General features: G+C 42.6%; 2 protein-coding genes across 4 annotated transcripts in view; both read right to left on the bottom strand.

Annotated features, from left to right (window-relative positions):
• The window catches only part of LOC112409283 (cell cycle control protein 50C-like), a 25,912-nt gene extending 10,948 nt beyond the window's left edge, over positions 1-14,964 (bottom strand). The window contains exons 1-6 of one of the 2 annotated variants that reach the window (XM_024759288.1): positions 14,803-14,964; positions 14,265-14,308; positions 13,062-13,260; positions 9,274-9,384; positions 1,886-1,987; positions 531-618 (exon numbers count right to left, since the gene is read on the bottom strand). In XM_024759288.1, the coding sequence (XP_024615056.1) occupies positions 531-618; positions 1,886-1,987; positions 9,274-9,384; positions 13,062-13,253 (493 nt within the window). In that variant the 5' untranslated portion in view covers positions 13,254-13,260; positions 14,265-14,308; positions 14,803-14,964. Of the gene's footprint in view, positions 1-530; positions 619-1,885; positions 1,988-9,273; positions 9,385-13,061; positions 13,293-14,264; positions 14,309-14,802 lie in introns of those variants that run through there. The other variant, XM_024759287.1, reaches the window with a different exon arrangement.
• An 818-nt stretch (positions 14,965-15,782) lies between these two features.
• Positions 15,783-17,870, bottom strand: part of CMSS1 (cms1 ribosomal small subunit homolog) — a 384,701-nt gene continuing 382,613 nt past the window's right edge. For both annotated transcript variants that reach the window (XM_024759251.1, XM_024759252.1), the window contains exon 10: positions 15,783-16,387. In XM_024759251.1, the coding sequence (XP_024615019.1) occupies positions 16,304-16,387 (84 nt within the window). In that variant the 3' untranslated portion in view covers positions 15,783-16,303. The remainder of the gene's footprint in view (positions 16,388-17,870) is intronic.

The following is a 17,870-nucleotide window of genomic DNA, read 5'->3' as shown; positions in this document are numbered from 1 at the left end:
AGGGACCCTCTTGCACTGTTGGTGGGAATGTAAATCAGTACAGCCACTATGGAGAACAGTATGGAGACTCCTTAAAAAACTAAAAATAGAAGTACCATGTGACCCAGCAATCCCACTACTGGGCATATACCCTGAGAAAACCATAATTCAAAGAGTCATGTACCACAATGCTCACTGCAGCACTATGTACAATGGCCAGGACACTACCAAATGTAAAATAGATAGCTAATGGGAAGCAGCTGCCTGTCGCAGGGAGTTCAGCTGGGTGCTTTGCGACCACGTAGAGGGGTGGGATACGGAGGGTGGGAGGGAGATGCAAGACAGAGGGGATATGGGGATATATGTATGCATATAGCTGATTCACTTTGTTTTACAGGAGAAACTAACACAACACTATAAAGCAATTATACTCCAATAAAGATGTTAAAAAAAAATAAACTGCCACTCAGCTACAGGAGTAATCTTCTGGATATTTAGATTGTTACACACTCATGAAACGGAAGATGATGGAGATAGGAAAAGACACCTACCATTGAACATGCTATTGGCAATAGCACCACAAGGAGCGATGGGGATCCCATTGTGGGAGGTTTTGAATGGAGCACAGTTTCTAACATCCTGGATGAGAAATGATACAGGAAGAAGTGTTTTTGGTAAAATCTCTTAAAATGCTGGAAGTGAAAATACTGGCAGTGTAAATCAACCCATGCTGATCCACTGGCACAGATCGAGATTATGGGCTGCTACCTGCTGTTCCCAGGCTGCTGGCTGACCTAGACTAGACGATTTTTGTGTTTTGGAGATATGTATGTGTGTACGTGCACGTGTGTGTAGTTTCTTTCCTCATTAACAGTACATAGCATACCAAATATGTCTGCAGGAAGAAACTTTACTTTGCTTGCTGTGCTAAATACCACGCTAAGCCCACAATGGAATATATTTTTAAAAGCTTTTTCTTATTGGAGTGTAACATATTCTAAAAAGTATATAAATTGTGATTCTACAGTTGGATGACTTATCACAGGGAAATCCACCCACCTAACTACAAGAATACATTTTAAAAAGAGTGGCTGCTACAAACCATTTGGTTATCCCTTTTATATAATGCCAGTATAGAAAAGGTTTCCTTCTATCTTTTCTTGCCAGCATGCTGAATATCATTTACCAAGAGTTAAATTTTGTAATCTTAGGTCTGAAAGAATATTCATTAAACCAAAGGCTTTTATTCAATCAAGTAGAGCCCAGTTTCCTTAAACTAGGCTGATTGAAGCCCCCAGTTATAAAAAGGACAATGGTGGATATAGAGTGAGCTAGGCTGAAGCCAATCACTCAAGGTTACTATCAAAATGGTTGGTACATCCATCAACTAAAATAGGCAACTTTAAAGATAACTACGGAAATTAAGTATGAGAAAATAATATTGAAATCTAATCGATGTGTCAGTCATTCAAAGAAGCAAAAAACTCTACTGTTTGAAGAAGCTCCAGTATGCCATCAACTTTATTAAGAGAAACATAAATCCTGAATTGTGGTTGAAAGGTACTTGAAGATTTGCCCTTCTGACATATTCATTATTACCAAGACCTGGGCAGTCCAATATGTATCTGGTTTTAATATAAAATGCTGTCAAATAAAAAAATGGTTGGTGCATGAAAGGCTAAACATCTAATTGGACAAGATTCACATTCCTGCTCTGAAGAGGGAAAGTAGCAGTTATCCTGAATACTCAGTCCCTTCTGTTCATGCAAGAATGAAATGAGCATTTCTGTCTTGTAAAAACTTAGCTTTTGAGTTTATTTTCCATACTGTCTTTTAGACTGAAAGATCCATCTGGCTTAAAAAAAAAAAAAAAAAGAGTATTATACCAAGTTAAATAAAGCCTTACCTTTACATCTGTACCCACCAGTTGGCTATTACTTCTGGATAGAATATATCGATAGAGGTTCTGATAGAAGCCATACAATTTGTAGTACATATAAACATTACCCTGTAGAGGAGAACAGCAAGATGTAAGAAAAGAGAAAAATAAACTGAAATATTAATAAACACGGACAGGAGTTTTAAAATATAAGAAGTAGTACCAAAAAATATTGATGTGAACTGAAAGTTTCTTTATATCAGATAGAAACCCAAGAAATTATTTTTAAAAATCAGTATTGGAAAATCCCGGTCCATACAAAATTATTAAAATGACTACATAACTTATTTTTAATGTCTTTGTAAGGGCTACCACATTCCTGCCTTGAAAACATTTTATAACTAGCCTTTGTATTCTCAATATATAAGAGTTGATTTCACAAATATTTCCCAGCAATACTAGGAAAGATGCTTTGCCTAGAGGTTGTGGTAAGCATCAAATTCACATGGTCTCAAAGCAAATCCATGAAACACAATTTAAAATTGGAGCCACTGAGCGTGTTTAGGCGCATGTTCACAATTGCCCATGTGAAAGACATAAGCCCAGCTCCTTGGTGTCCAGCTCCGGTGCTGTCTTTTTACCACTAGGATCTAGCACAGTACTGTGGCATATTATACTTGGTTAAGAAATGGTGAACCATTTGTTATGGACAAAAAGATGGAATAGTTCACTGATCTAGAAGAAAGGTGGTTTTCACCTTAGCAATAAGTAGCCTTGTGGCCATGAGAGATGGGCGTTTTCATGGATTTTGCCGAATGAGGCTGCCCAATCACAGGCTACCATTGTGCTTCTACATTCATGGTGAAATACCAAGGCCCTAGAACTTCTTTTTTTTTTTTTTTTAATTTGTATTTATTTATTTTTGTCTGCATTGGGTCTTCATTATTGCGTGAGGGCTTTTCTCTAGTTGCGGTGAGCGGGGGCTACTCTTCGTTGTGGTGCGCAGCCTTCTCATTGCGGTGGCTTCTCTTGTTGCGGAGCACGGGCTCTAGGAGTGTGGGCTTCAGTAGTTGTGGCATGTGGGCTCAGTAGTTGTGGTTCACGGGCTCTAGAGCACAGGCTCAGTAGTTGTGGCACACGGGCTTAGTTGCTCCGTGGCTTGTGGGATCTTCCCAGACCATGGCTCAAACCCGTGTCCCCTGCATTGGCAGGTGGATTCTTAACCACTGCGCCACCAGGGAAGCCCCCTAGAACTTCCCCAAGTGGGCTTGATACAGATTTTACTAACAGCACATATGATGCAAATGTAAATGTCCAAGGTAGCTATTTATAATTAATATTCTACCTACCTCCAAAATAATGAAGGTACGCATCTAAAAATATGAAGGCCTAAATTTTATTAAGTGCCTCCTATATGTCAGGTGCTATGTTCAGTGCTAGAAATACAAAAGTATTACTTTACAGTTCCCTGAGTCAACTGATTCTTTTATGCTATGCAAATTTGGCCTCGCCCTAAGGACCTTTAAGAGGATGAGTATGGAAGATGGGAGCTGGTACCCAGGTTAGGCTGAAAATAAAGGTCATGGTAAGTGTGACCAGTTACAGAAAACAACAAAGGCTGAAGAGCTTAGTCCCTGGTAAGAGAAAAGCCTCTGGAACACTGAGAAAGGGAGAAGCTGGGCCCTAAGAGGCGGGCTGCAACATCGTAAACAGAGAGCACGGATGTGAAGGTGAACAAGCCAGGCATAGCAGGAATGACAGATTATATTTCCTCACCAAAGGAGGGAACCTCTACTGATGACCCATAACTACAGAAAATATGAAATCCATGGAATGGAACTTACCATACATTTTCTTGGAAGCTAAAAAGAGCATTCTACTTACCCAAAGGTATATACTCATATAAACATGACAAAATAAATAGAGAACACTCACATGCTGGGGACAGAAGTGTTTTAATAAACTGTTTTCAATAATTCTTTGTCCAAGATTTTACAAGGCCTCCAAGATCATCATCTTTTGATTAGTCCTAGAGGCACAATGCACTTTATAGTGTTTCTTTTCTTCCGTGGTACTTGGTGCAGGATTCCTAGTTTAAGGCAGAGAGCCTTGCGTGGATCTGTCATCTAGCGTGTGTAATGTGTGTGAACTTGTGGGCAGAAGGCTCTGTGCTTGCCCTGAGTAGTTTGGTTAGATTTTTATGAGAAAGCCTTTGCCTCAAAGGAGTGGTTAGCAGCTGGTAACACTTATTTGCCTTTAGGATTTCAAAGGACACAGACAGATGGGAACTTGAAGCCCTTTAAGGTTTTATCTTTTGGATTTTTTTTCTTCAAAATTTTAAGCACCCTGTGCCTCCCAAGAAGGAACCAATCCTGCTGACACCTTGATTTCAGACTTCTGATTTCTAGAATTGTAAGAAAATAAATATCTAATGTTTAAAGAAAAGAAAAAAGGAACACTAACTTTTACTTTCGGGGGGCAGCATGGTGAGTTGAGGAAGGCAAGAAAGTACACAATTGTAGAGAACTAGAATTTTGACCTTTAACAAAAGAGCACAGATATAAAACTTCCCTCATGGGACTTTATATAGATATCACTTACAACTCAAGTACTACTCAGTAATTTTCTCATAATTTACATCAGACTTACTCACAAAAATGATTAGAGATACAGATGTATTCAGAATATTACTGATGCCAACATGCTTTCATCTGGGATCAAGGGGGAAATAGGAAAGGGACACATAAAACCAAAGCTTCCTAGAGCATAAAGAAATATAATTTATCACTTTATCTTTTTTTCCATTCATTTAAAATTTCAGCAAACATTGTCTAAGCATCTACCACGTAAAATATACTGTGCTATGCCCCTGTGAAGGAAGCAAAGATTCTTATGTTCATTCAATAAACATTAATTGGGCAACTACAGGGTGTCAGGCATAGTTATAGGTGCTTGGGATACAATGGTGAGAGACAGACAATAAACAATACATATAATAAACTGTTAATTTATATAGTAAGTTGGAAGGTGATAAGTACTATGGAAAAAATGGAAATTACAGTAAGGTAATAAGAATCAGGAGTGCAGGTGTGAGGTGAGCAGACAGGATGAAGTATGAAATAGGATGGCTAGTGTAGGCCTGAGTAGGTGATGGCTGAGCCAAACCAGACCTGAAGGCAGCAGGGGAGTTAGCCGAGTGGATGTCAGGTACAGAGAAGAAGCGAATGCCTGACTTGTCTGAGGAATGAGGGGGCCGGTGTGGTCAGAGAGGGGGTGGGGAAGAGAATGGAGAGAGGAAGTTAGGAGGAAGTAAGAATCCAGATCACATAGGCCTTGTAAGGACTTAGGCTTTTTCACTGAGTAGAAAGAGAAGCCATTGCAGGGATTTTTGAGCAAAGGAATAACATGATATGACTTATACTTTAAAACGTTCACTCTGGCTGCTCTATTGAGACATGGATGCAACAGGGAGACCTGATAGGAGGCTACTGTAGAAATCCAGGTGAGAGGTGAGGATGGCGTGGAGCTGGGTAGTAGCAGCAGAGGTGGGCAGAGGTGAGCAGACTCTGGATATATTTTGAATGTAGAACCAATAGGATGGATTGGATGCAAGGTGTGAAAGAACGAAAGGAGTCAAGAATGACCCCTGGGCTTTTAGGCTGAGCACCAGAAGGACAGAGTTCTTTTCAACTGAGATCGTCTGCGGGTGGAATAGGGTTTTTCTGGGGATGGGCGTAGAGTAAGTAAGGGGAAGAAGTGGATATTAGTTCGGTTTTAGAAACATTAAGCTGAGATAGAAAACAGAGAATTGGTAATCGATAGCATTTAAACCTAGGAGGTAGATGATGTTTCCAAGGAGGTGAGTGCATACGGAGAGAAGATGAAGACTGAAGGCCGTGACTAAAGCCCTGCAGACCTCCACATAAAGAGTTTGGAGAGGGCTTCCCTGGTGGCGCAGTGGTTGGGAGTCTGCCTGCAGATGTGGGGGACGCGGGTTCTTGCCCCGGTCCGGGAAGATCCCACATGCCGCGGAGCGGCTGGGCCTGTGAGCCATGGCCGCTGAGCCTGTGCGTCCGGAGCCTGTGCTCCACATCGGGAGAGGCCGCGACAGTGAGAGGCCAGTGTACCGCAAAAAAAAAGAAAAAAAAAAAAGGAAAATAGTTTAGAGAATAGGAGGAACAGCAAAGGAACCAAAGAAGGGCAGTCAGGGGACTTCCCAAGTGGCGCAGGGCTTAAGAATCTGCCTGCCAGTGCAGGGCACACGGGTTTGAGCCCTGGTCCGGGAAAATTCCACATGCCACGGAGCAACTAAGCCCGTGCTCCACAACTACTGAGCCGGTGCTCTAGAGCCCATGAGCCACAAATACTGAGCCCACATGCCACAACTACTGAAGCCCACACGCCTAGAGCCCATGCTCTGCAACGAGAAGCCCCCTGTCGCCACAGCTAGAGAAAGCCCGTGAGCAGCAACGAAGACCCAACGCAGCCAAAAATAAATTAATTAATTAAAAAAAAAAAAAAAGAAGGGCAGCCAGAGGGCAAGGAGGAAAACCAAGAGAGTAAGGTCTCCTGGAAGCCAAGAGAAGAAAGCATGTCAAGGAGGAGGGAGTGATTGCCTGTGTCCAGTGTGTGACAAGGCACTGAGGACAGAGCACTGGATTTATCCACAAGGAAGTCATTGGTAACCTCGCAATTTCACTGAGTGTTAGGGCCATGGTGGGTCTTTGAGAATGAGAAGAGAGGAATTGGAAATACCCAAGAGAGATGACTCCTCTGAGGAGTTTCCCTGCTAATGCGAGGAAAGAAATAGGCAGATAGCAGGCAGGGAAATTTGGGAGAACAGAAGAGTGCTTTGTTTTTGTTTTTTAAAAGATAGGTCAAATAATATGTTTGTGTGCTGATGGGAATGATCCAGTAGAGAGAAAATCTGATGATACAGAAAGGTGACAACTGCTGAGTTAAGCCCTTATAAAGGCAAGAAAGGCTAGCATCTATCACACAAGTGGAAAGGTGAGCCTTCAGATGGGAGCGTGGGTGGTTCACCTGTGGTAACAGGTGGGAAGGTTGAGTATGTAGTGCAGATACGTCTGGACGTGTAGTTGTGTGGTGTGGCATGTAAAGCATGGTCCCTTTCCTCAGGGAGCTTCCTGTGAATAGAGGAAATGAGTCTACAGGATATTATATGGGCGATTGTAAGTCCATAAGAAGAGTTGAAACAGCGCTCTCAGGATACAAATGTGGGCAAATTCTTGCTGGAGACATGAGTGAAAAGGAGGCTCAAGGAAGTGTTTGGATATTAGTGGCTTAAAACAAGTGAGATCTTACAGGTGGGAGTGAGAGGGGAGACTTTCTAGGCAAAGAACAGCAGGAACATAAAGAGTTGCATCATGGAAAAGCAAGTTAGTCAGTTTGGCAGGAGTACAAGGTCTCCTGCAAAGATAAAGATGAAAATGTGGCTGGGCCTCAGGTGTTGAAAAGTAATCTGAAAGAGGGCACATTTTGGGGGACAGGGTGTGGTCTACTGATTTGGCAAATAACAATTGGCTAAAAGTAGGAGAAGCCAAAGGCTAGATGTGCAGTTAAGGTTGCTGTGATGCTAGATCAGGAGGGACTGAACTGGGGTGATGCCAAGAAAATGGAGTGAGAAAGTGGTTGGGCGAGACAGGGATTGAGGAACAGTAACCAAACATCAGAGGTCTGGATGAGAAAGGAGTGGGCGGGGTCAAGTCATGGAGGAAAATTTTGAGTCTCGGTGATGGGATCTTTCCCAGAAAGGGAAGTAAGGAGGGTTTTTCAGGAGATGACGATGAGTCTGGTATGGGGAGGAAGCAGGGCCTTGAGGATGGGATGTTCAGTGACAAGCTCAAGAGAAGGCCTGCCTGCACGTGAAACATCCCATGCAGAGTCATCTATGCAGGGGAAGCAGGGGAGACGGATCAGGTTAGGGAGGAGGTGCTGTGGGAGAGGTGCGGAGTCCAGAGGACAGGACAGGACCTTTGAAAAGTTTCAGGAAATACATTTTCTTTTTTTATAAATTTATTTATTTATTTATTTGGCTGCATTGTGACTTTGTTGCTTGCGTGGGCTTTCTCTAGTTGTGGCGAGCGGGGGCTACTCTTTGTTGCGGTGCGTGGGTGTCTCATTGCGGTGGCTTCTCTTGTTGTGGAGCACGGGATCTAGGCTCCAGGGCTTCAGTAGTTGTGGCTCGCGGGCTCTACAGCACAGGCTCAGTAGCTGTGGCGCATGGGCTTAGTTGCTCTGTGGCATGTGGGATCTTCCCCGACCAGGGATTGAACCTGTGTCCCCTGCATTGGCAGGCGGATTCTTAACCACTGCGCCACCAGGGAAGTCTCGAAATACATTTTCATTTGATCAAGTCTTTGCTACCTAGTAAGACTGAGGTGGCCCTGAAAAGGTGCCTCTTGATCTCCTACTGCAGGGAGCGTAATCGAGGGGTGGACGTGGCTGCTGTGCTCTGAGGTCATCCTATGTTTGCACCAAGGCCATGCTTCCCATTGCTGCTCCCAGACAATGGCTGAGCAACAGGGATACTGAGGTAAGGACTCTCTGTTGGGGTTGCTGAAACTTTCTTAAGAATACTCTGCAGTCTAAGACCTTTCTTCCCTCCTCCCCATCTCTCTACCCTCCTCTCCCTCTGTCCCTCCTTCCTTCCTACTCTGCTTCCCTCTCCTTCCCAGGGGTCAGAGCTGTGCTGTGGTCTGACAGCTCTCCCAGCCTCCTCCAGCTTCCTCCATATTTTCCCTCGCAGGCGGTTCCCCCAGTAAATCTCTGGCATGTCTAATCCTGTCTTGGCATCTGCTTCTCAGAGGACCTGGACTAACACGAGACTTTAATCAGCCCCAAAGCAGGGATGTCTCTTAATATTTCTTTGGCATTTCTCACAGTGCCTGACAGCCAGGCTGAGTCGCCTTAGGGATTAGGCAACTGCATGTGTAGAATGACTAGGAGGGGAGGACACAAGGAGTGTCCCAGGTATGTGACCTTTGACACTAACTCACTGTGTGACCTTGGCCAAGTCACTTAACCTCTCAACCCATTAATCTCACTGTAAAATGAGTGGTTAGATTCAGTAATTTCTATGGTCCCCTCCTGTGTTGACATTTGGCATAGAACCTGTTTGATTGATGTTAAGAATTGTTACAAAGCTGGGTGGGTAAAGAATCCAGAAATTTAGACATAAGGAGAAGAATGAAATTCCAAAGAAAAAAAAGGGGGTGGGGGTGGAGAGTCGAACTCAATACTTTATAAGATCCCCGCCCCCCATTCCCACCCTGCGTTATTTCTTGTATTTTCAGTTTTGGAAAGCATTTGGTGGAGATCATGAATTTACTGCCACATGTTAAATAGGAGGAGAGCAGCGTATAGCCAATTGAAGGCTCTTGAATCTCACTTACCTTCATTGTCTCTGGAAGGACAAAGGGAATAGAGCAGTTGCATTCTTTGTCAAAATTAGCGGCATTTTCCCGCAGTTTTGCACAATTTGCACATTTTTCTGTGTAATTAATCTGTCAGGCAGGGAAAATAATAATTATTAATAAAAAAGGGATGTGAGTACATATCTTAAAATTAAAGTCCTGAGTCCATCAAAGTCTCCAAGCTTTCTAGGTCAAGGGCGTGCTATCTGGGACATGAACCAAGGTCAGCTCTGCGGATGTGTGGGACGAGTGGGTCTCCTTACAGCCTTTCATTTTGGGACCCAGCTGCATTTTGCCACTTACTTGGAGTTCAGGGTTTCTACTACATATTTATGTAACCTGCTGTGATGAAGCCTTATGCCTCCATCATAAAAAGTTACCACTAGGAAAATATTAGTCAGTGACTCATGAGAACTGGGCCTGCAGCCTGAGTCTAATCAGCGTTATGGGAAAGTCACTTCACTGTTTTTCCATTTTATTGTATGGAAAATATTTATACTAGTGAATTATTCTACATGGTATCTAGAGGAAGTTTTTAAAAATGACCAAACATAGAAAAAAGAAATGTTTCCAAAATGTAGAGTTATCGATGTATGTGAAGCAATTGTTTTTAAAATGTTGTTATATTGTTTTTTAAAGTTAAGTTCTGTGCAAAATGGTATAAGTGGACTCTTTAAAAAAGGTAGTGGGTCCCGAATGGGCAAATCCTGTGAGCTCTGGCTCAAGAACTCAGTTATGTGAAGACGGAGCTGGAAGGAGAGTGGGGAAGGGGGGCTCAGAGAGAGGCCACGAGGCTGTGCATTTCCCTTCTGCTCCAGGAAACACTCATCTCAGGCTCCCAGCGGTGGTTGTGAGGTCCTGCTGGTCGCTGCTGCTTTTTCCTCACTGTGTTGAGGAGTCATTTGAAAAGTCTGGGAATGGGAAAGGAACAGGGAAGCAAGGGACTGGCTTTATCTTCAGTAAATTGCCAGTGGGATTTTAGATTCTTTGGGAGAGAAGAGCAACAAGAAAGAAAGAAGGAATCTTCAATGCTTGCAAAGCCACTGGGTGTTTGGAAGTCAAAGAGGTAAAGTGTGGATACTAAATTAAAGATTAGCCAAAAGGCTACTTAATTGTACTTAGATGCTTATATTTATTTAAATCATTCTTTAAGTATGCAGCATGACTTGAACTGTTTTTTTAAAAAATACTGATGCCTTTTCTGTTAGTGACACTGCATTCTGATTTTTTAAAAGCATTGAAGAACAGGGCTGTACCTAATTGAGACCTATCAATAGCACACTGAACTGTGACTGAGGAAACGGGTGCTAGTTCAGCCAGTCTCTGATCCTGAGTTCCAGGGCCCAAATTTTGTTCATTAGCATCATTTTGGCTAGCAATTAATTGATTTGTGAGGTCATTTTAGTAGTATACACACTAATCCATGGATTCTTGAGAGAGTTCTATCAATGCCGAATTAGAAAAAAAATGTCTTTCATGATCAAGTAATTTTTGAGTAGATGATATCCAAGGTGCTTTCTAGCTCTAAACATTTTATGAGGGAAACATGCCTTTGATCTACTGTCTACTTTTGCTGCTCAAATAAAATGACAGCAAAGATCATAGTCTGGTCCTCACAGAATTTTGGAAAGGCAGGAATTCTCATTCTTGCTTAAAGTAAACTGCAAAAAGGGCACATTCTCGTTGTGCCCCAGGGCTAAGTGAGAAGAGGAAAGCCAGCTTCGAGCTCTTCTACTAGGTGTGTGTTGACCACACTGGCCTGGGATACACCTTATACATCCTGATACTCAGGATCAGAGACTGGCTGAACTAGCACCCGTTTCCTCAGTCACAGTTCAGTGTGCTATTGATAGGTCTCAATTAGGTACAGCCCTGTTCTTCAATGCTTTTAAAAAATCAGAATGCAGTGTCACTAACAGAAAAGGCATCAGTATTTTTTAAAATAACAGTTCAAGTCTTGCTGCACACTTAAAGAATGATTTAAGTAAATATAAGCATCTAAGTACATTCACCTTACCACCCATTACAACAAAACACTTCCATTGCGAAAGAGGATCGGTCTCTATGGGTGGTTTCTGATTTTCCTGTATAAAAGCAAAGTGTTAGAAACGGTCCTCTCTGAAGTGGCTTAAAAGAAAAGTCAATTGGAAAATCCCCTTAACATCACGATAAAATCATTCTGTTGAAAGCTGTTTGCAGAGTGGCCTTGGCCAACCATGGAGTGAGGTTCTCCTCACATCGCTAAGGTGACATCATTCAGCAATTGCTGTCTCTTAATGGAGGCTGCACTTCAAAGAGGGTGGGGATGGGTGCCCAGAAGGGAGGAAGCTGGAAAGACATGGGAAGGGGAGGAGAAGAACCAGAAAGAAAGGGGTTGGTGAAGGAGAAAATAGAACAGTAAACAGGATGAACTTTATGGAAATGAATATCAACCTTGTAAGCCAATTACTTTGCTATCGCCTTCAACAAGGCAAGTTTACTTCCCTCCTGCCATTTTGCCTTTTTCACTTGGTGGGGCCTGGTGGTTTACATTACCACCCTGGAGGACTCAAGAGGACTTAGGGGCACCTGCCAGGAGCTGGGGGGTGGGGTACAGAAAATTTCAGTGGAAAGGCAAGAGAGCAGTGTGTGTTGGTAGGAGGAGTGGGACCTAAAATGCAATCTTCTTCTTTGAAGTCCTCGCTATTTGCCATAATCCATTCTTTGAGTAAGTGTGTGCCTATTATGCACTGGTGACATGCAAGGAAGGGGTTGTGGATATGGCAAACAAGCCAGCCGTGGCTGAGCTCTCTGTTCTTAGCACACACTACCTTACTTACTCTATCGTTAGGTCATTGAGGATGGAGTTCAACTCTTATAAACCTTACTCATTTACACACCCAGAAGGACTCTGAGCACCTTCAGACACTCATGAACGTTAAATCAGGGTTGACAGACTTGGCCTTCATGGTAATTTTGCCACTCGCCTATGCGGGGAGAGAGAATACATGAGCTTTCCATGGCTGCCTTCAGAGTGGAGGTCATACGGTCTGGGATGTCGCATAACCTGCTGAGCTGATTTGCATGAAACATGTACTTAATTTATTAGACCAAATGCGGGCATGGCCTCAGACCAGATCTGAGCTCCCCCTCCCCAGACCAGCCACTGGGCTTCTCATCCTCCAACAGCTTGTTGTCAAATCGGCAAAAGGCTTGTAACTGAGGGGTTCACTGCTCAACTTCCACTTTTCTCACTCTGAGTAGAACTTGGTTTATTTTGCTAAGTATCCTTCAGAGGCCAGAAAGATTTGTGTTCTTGCCTTTCCTGGATTAAAGCGATGATCTCTGATGGAATTTATTTGCAAAGGGAAAGACACAATGCTTGAAAGTGGGGCAAAATTAAGACCTGTATCTTTGGCTCTTCGCTCTTTTTATCGATATGATTCACGGGTCCCTGGCAGTCATTTGGTCTTGCCTCTCCTCCCGCCTCTACCAGTCACTTGCCCGGTACTCTGCCAGCATAAAAAGCTCCTGACTTTGCCAGGCCCCTGTAAACAAAGGTGGCTGAACTGACCAGTGTGAGAGCAGTTGTCCTCAAGAGGGAGAAGGGATGAACAAAGCCACCACATAGAGGCTCTTTCACCATCTGCACCTGCCAGCTGACAAAGGGATGCTCCAGTCTCATCTGCTTCCCTGTTGGGGGGCTGGGTTCTCAAACTGACCACTCTTTATAGTCCCAAAGCTGAAAATTCTTAGAAATTGCATCCAAAAAGTGAGATGGGACACACCTCTACTTCCTTGATGGTCTTTGCAGACAACAGAAGGATGACACCCACTCCAAGGCAGAACACGCCTGTGGCAAAAAAGCCGAAGAGGATTTTGTTGGCTGAGAGCTGTAGCCGGTAGGCGGGCAACTGCTGCTGCTTCACGGCACTGTTGTCTGGCAATCTGGACGGGCAGTCCTGGGATTTCCTCTTCATTGTGGTTCTGCGGGTGACCCAGATATACTTTTGAGACATTTATAACATTACTGCTCAGAGTAATACCACATAATGGTAATATTGAGAATTACATGAATCTTCCTTTGCACTCGCAAAGTCTTTCTGCTTTCTGGAATTATTTCTTAACCAGACCCGATTTCCACAGCTCCCTTCAATCAGCCATTGTTGGGTATGTTTTACGTAGGCTCAAAAAACTTGTTGTGCTAACTGCAATGCCTAGGAGGAAGAGTCTCCAGCAGGTCTGTATAAACCAACATCTGGCAACACTGGGAAGCAGTTACAACGGGCTATTTCTGGGACGTGGTGGCTAATTCAGGGCAACCCTTCCTGAAAGGGGGAAAATGGATTTATCCTTAAGAACTTGCCCAAATCCTTCAAGATTAATACAAATAATAGAAGTGACTGCTGTCAGCTTTTCCCAAATGTGGCTGTCCCTTAACGTGAATATAAACTAAGTTGGGAAAATGCTCTCAGATTACAGCTAACTTTGCTCTTTGTGATAATGAGGAAGGGAGAAGCAAACAGGGATTGCAGAACACAGATGACTAATCTCAGTAGTTTCCAATTTTTTCATCCATAAGAAAGGCTCTGGCAGAAAGCGTGGATGAAAAACATCTCCTCCTAACCTTTCCTCAAGCACGCGCTTTGAAGTAGCCCAAATGATGCAAGAGAAAGGAAGAGCAAAATAGATAATCACTTAAATGTTCAATATTGCAATATGGTATTATTGGGGGTTTTTTTTCCACTTATTGGAAATCCACTAACATCATTTTCATTACACTATTAATAATTACTTCCTCTTCAAGATGCATTTAAGATGTAGAATTAGGATTTTAAAAAAATTAGGTGGCATGTGAGTTTCTAATTTTCCTTTTTCTATTAACATTCGGCAGAGAAGCCATATGTTGGACTATTTTTGTATTAAAGAAGACAATGACTTTGGCAAATCTACCTAGTTTAAAAGAATACAAAACAAATGCAATTACTTACACTGGGAGGTTTCCAATTCAGAGTCAAAGCTTTCCCTTGCAAAACTGGAAAAAAAGCAGAACACCCATGGGGACTTTTCAGCAAGCCATTTGAATCTGGCTTGGAGGTGGTGACGAGTATGGCTGTTGGTGTCAGACAGATCTGTGTGAGAAGACGGCAGTGAACGCTCGGAGTTCATATCTACTATTTGTTTTATTAAATAAGCATGGTCAAGAACTTGAGTTTAAAAGGCAGTAACAGCCTGTGAGATTAGATTATGTGTGCGGAGTTGGCCTACAAAATATCAGGTATGTTTGCAATCTAGGTACTTGTTCCAACTTTGGGTGTGATTATAGTACATATGTAACACCTATCAGAAGGGTCATTACAGTAACAAATCAAGAACAGTATTTCTTAGGCTTTTTATAAAACAACAAAACCAACCTAACCAAAATCCCAAACTAAAAGGTGCTTCACAGGAGTATATTACGGTTTTCCGGAGAAACAGAATCAATAGATCTAAATGCATATATAGACCTATCATAAAGAATTGGCTCACGTGATTACGGAGGAGGCTGGCAAGTCCAAAATCTGCAGAGCTGATGTCCCTCCAGTTTGAGTTTGAAGGCCAAAAGCTGCCATAGAACCAGGGAGAGCCGATGTCACAGTTTGAAGGTCATCAGGCAGGATGAGCCGATGTTTCAGTTGGAAGGCAGAATTCTCTCTTACTTGGGGGAGGGTCAGCCCCCAAAGGGCTAAGTTTAGCTATAGCTTGAATGAATTCTCATGCTGTGGTGGCTTTCTTTCTTTTTCCTTTAACTTGTTGAGCTTGAGCCAGAGTCCTGCAGGATGGAACGTGTTCCCCTATCCTTTGAATCCCTGTGTGTGGCTTCTAGCTCACAGAGGTGCACAAATAGCAAGTCGCTGGTGTGTGGAAGCATGTGATTTGCCGGAGCGTGATGTGCTACGCTGCTGGACTCCTTTAACATTTCACAATATTTGAATGTGGAACTTCATATACCAGTAGTGGCATCTGTTTGCTTTATTATCTCATTTGTTATATATGCCCGACTCCCCAAATAGATAACCATGGTGTCCTGAAGTGAATACGGGAGATCTGGGTTTGACTTCTGCTTCTGCTACTTAAAGTAGTGTGTGTCCTTTCTGAGATTCAGTTTAATCATCTATAAAATATAAAGACGTTTCCTCCAGAACTATTTTAATGATTAACTGTGACAGACTATATATATTCTTCTTAGGAAACTTATATGCAATGTGGGATCCTTCACTGGATCCTGGAATAGAAAAAGGACATTGGTGGTAAAACTGGTATAATCCAAATAAAGTCTGTAGTTTAGTTAATTGTATTGTACCCATGTTGATTTCTTAGTTTTGATAACTGTACTATAGTTACACAAGACCTTAACATTGGGGGATGCTAGGGGAAGGGAATATGGAAACTCTTTATACTATTTTTGCAACATTTCTGTAAGTGTGAAATTATTTCAAAACAAAGAATTAAATAAATGAATAAGACAGTTGTAGTTACACTGTTGTCTTTTATTTGTTTACAAAGTGCCACATATCCTTGCAGCTCTTTCCACCAGTAGTACCACTGCCACCCTTCACACTGGGACTAGGCATCACAGTTTCAAATCTGTTCCACACATACCATCTCATGAAATCCTCAGCAATCCTGCAAGATAGTATTCACATTTCACAGTTGATGAAACAGGCCCAGAGAGGGAAGGGGCTTGCCTGAGGCTGCCCAGATGCTCTTTCCCTCTCTTGTACAGTCACATCAGAAGCCAGCTGGTGAAAGAAAAACTCAGCCTGCTTAACAAAAATCACACACAAGCCAGTGATACTTTATTACACAAGGGAGTTGGCAAAGGACAGATTCATTTTTGTAAAAGAATCCCCACCTAAGATTCCCAGTGATCCATCTGGTGATACAATCAATTTAATAAAACAATAGCTGATATTTACCAACTGCTTGCAATGGGCCAGAGCCATGCAAATCCCACCATGAACACAGGAATTTTCATTAGGACCCAGACTTAGAAAAGGCCCAGCTTCAAAGATTCTGACTTGCATAGGCTGAGGACTCCCATTTCCAGAATTTCAAAAACCTCCTTTCTTATCTAAGTGAGAGAAAAGAAAAAAAATGTTTAAGATCAAGAAAAGATGGTCTTGGTGAATAAATTCAACCATCTGGAGTCCCTGGTATTTATGCAGCTGTTATGGCCAGAATCAGGAAGAGCAAAACCTGCATTTTATTCAGAGTTGAAATATTTATGTAAGTAAAGGAAGCGGTACTATATAAGACATCAATTTCATTAAGATGTCCTTTTGTTTGTACAACATTCAACATAAAATCTCATAGAAAAATCTTTTTCAAAATATCCAAAGTGTGCCTATAGACTATACACAATATTTTAATGCAGGATAACTGTTAAAAATGCCATCATCACAATAAAAATAAGTATGGGTTAAAATGGTTTTTTTGAATACCATTTCTCCCTCATTATTATAATTAGAAAACTAGTGATGGTTTACTCAGGTTTAACATTATAACTGAAATAATCAAATATGACCTCATGTGCCTGACATCAAGTTGGTTAAACTAGTTTTAAAAAAACAGTCAGGGGGGCTTCCCTGGTGGCGCAGTGGTTGAGAGTCTGCCTGCCGATGCAGGGGACACGGGTTCATGCCCTGGTCCGGGAAGATCCCACATGCCACGGAGCGGCTGGGTCCGTGAGCCATGGCCACTGAGCCTGCATGTCCGGAACCTGTGCTCCGCAATGGGAGAGGCCACAACAGTGAGAGGCCCATGTACCGCAAAAAAAAAAACAACAAAAAAAACCAGTCAGGGGACTTCCCTGGTGGTGCAGTGGTTAAGAATCCTCCTGCTAATGCAGGGACATGGGTTTGAGCCCTGGTCCGGGAAGATCCCACATTTTGCGGAGCAACTGGGCTCATGCGCCACAACTACTGAGCCTGCACTCTAGAGCCCGCGAGCCACAACTACTGAGCACTTGTGCCACAACTACTTTAGCCCGTGCGCCTAGAGCCCGTGCTCCACAAGAGAAGCCACCGCAATGAGAAGTCCATGCACCGCAACAAAGAGTAGCCCCCGCTCGCTGCAACTAGAGAAAGCCCGCGGGCAGCAACGAAGACCCAACGCAGCCAAAAATAAATTAATTAAAAAAAAACAAACAACAGTTCAGGAGACTGTGTATGTGTATGTGTGTGTGTGTGTGTGTGTACGTGTATGTGTGTGTGCAGGGAAGTGAGAAAATGGTTTTTAGCTTAACTCGCCAGTCAATTATAATCAGGTTTGGTCATTCTGAGGATATAGTTTTATATAGTAAATTAATTCATTCAACATGTTTGGAGGAATGATTGCAAGCTTCTTTGATAGTTACTGCCGTGATTTATTTCTGGTTGGTGACTGGCAGCCGTGCTTATTACTGCACAACCCTATTCTCTCCAATAGCTACTTCTAAGCATCAGGCTAGATTGAAAGATTAGTTACATGATAACATGGTGGGTGGCAAATCAATTTTTCTTTCTTTTTTTTTAATTTTAATTTTTTTTTTTTTTTTTTACGGTATGGGGGCCTCT

Source organism: Neophocaena asiaeorientalis, unplaced genomic scaffold (genome assembly GCF_003031525.2).
Source record: "Neophocaena asiaeorientalis asiaeorientalis breed wild unplaced genomic scaffold, Neophocaena_asiaeorientalis_V1.1 scaffold197, whole genome shotgun sequence".
Taxonomy (NCBI): domain Eukaryota; kingdom Metazoa; phylum Chordata; class Mammalia; order Artiodactyla; family Phocoenidae; genus Neophocaena; species Neophocaena asiaeorientalis.
This window is presented reverse-complemented; position numbering and strand designations above follow the sequence as displayed.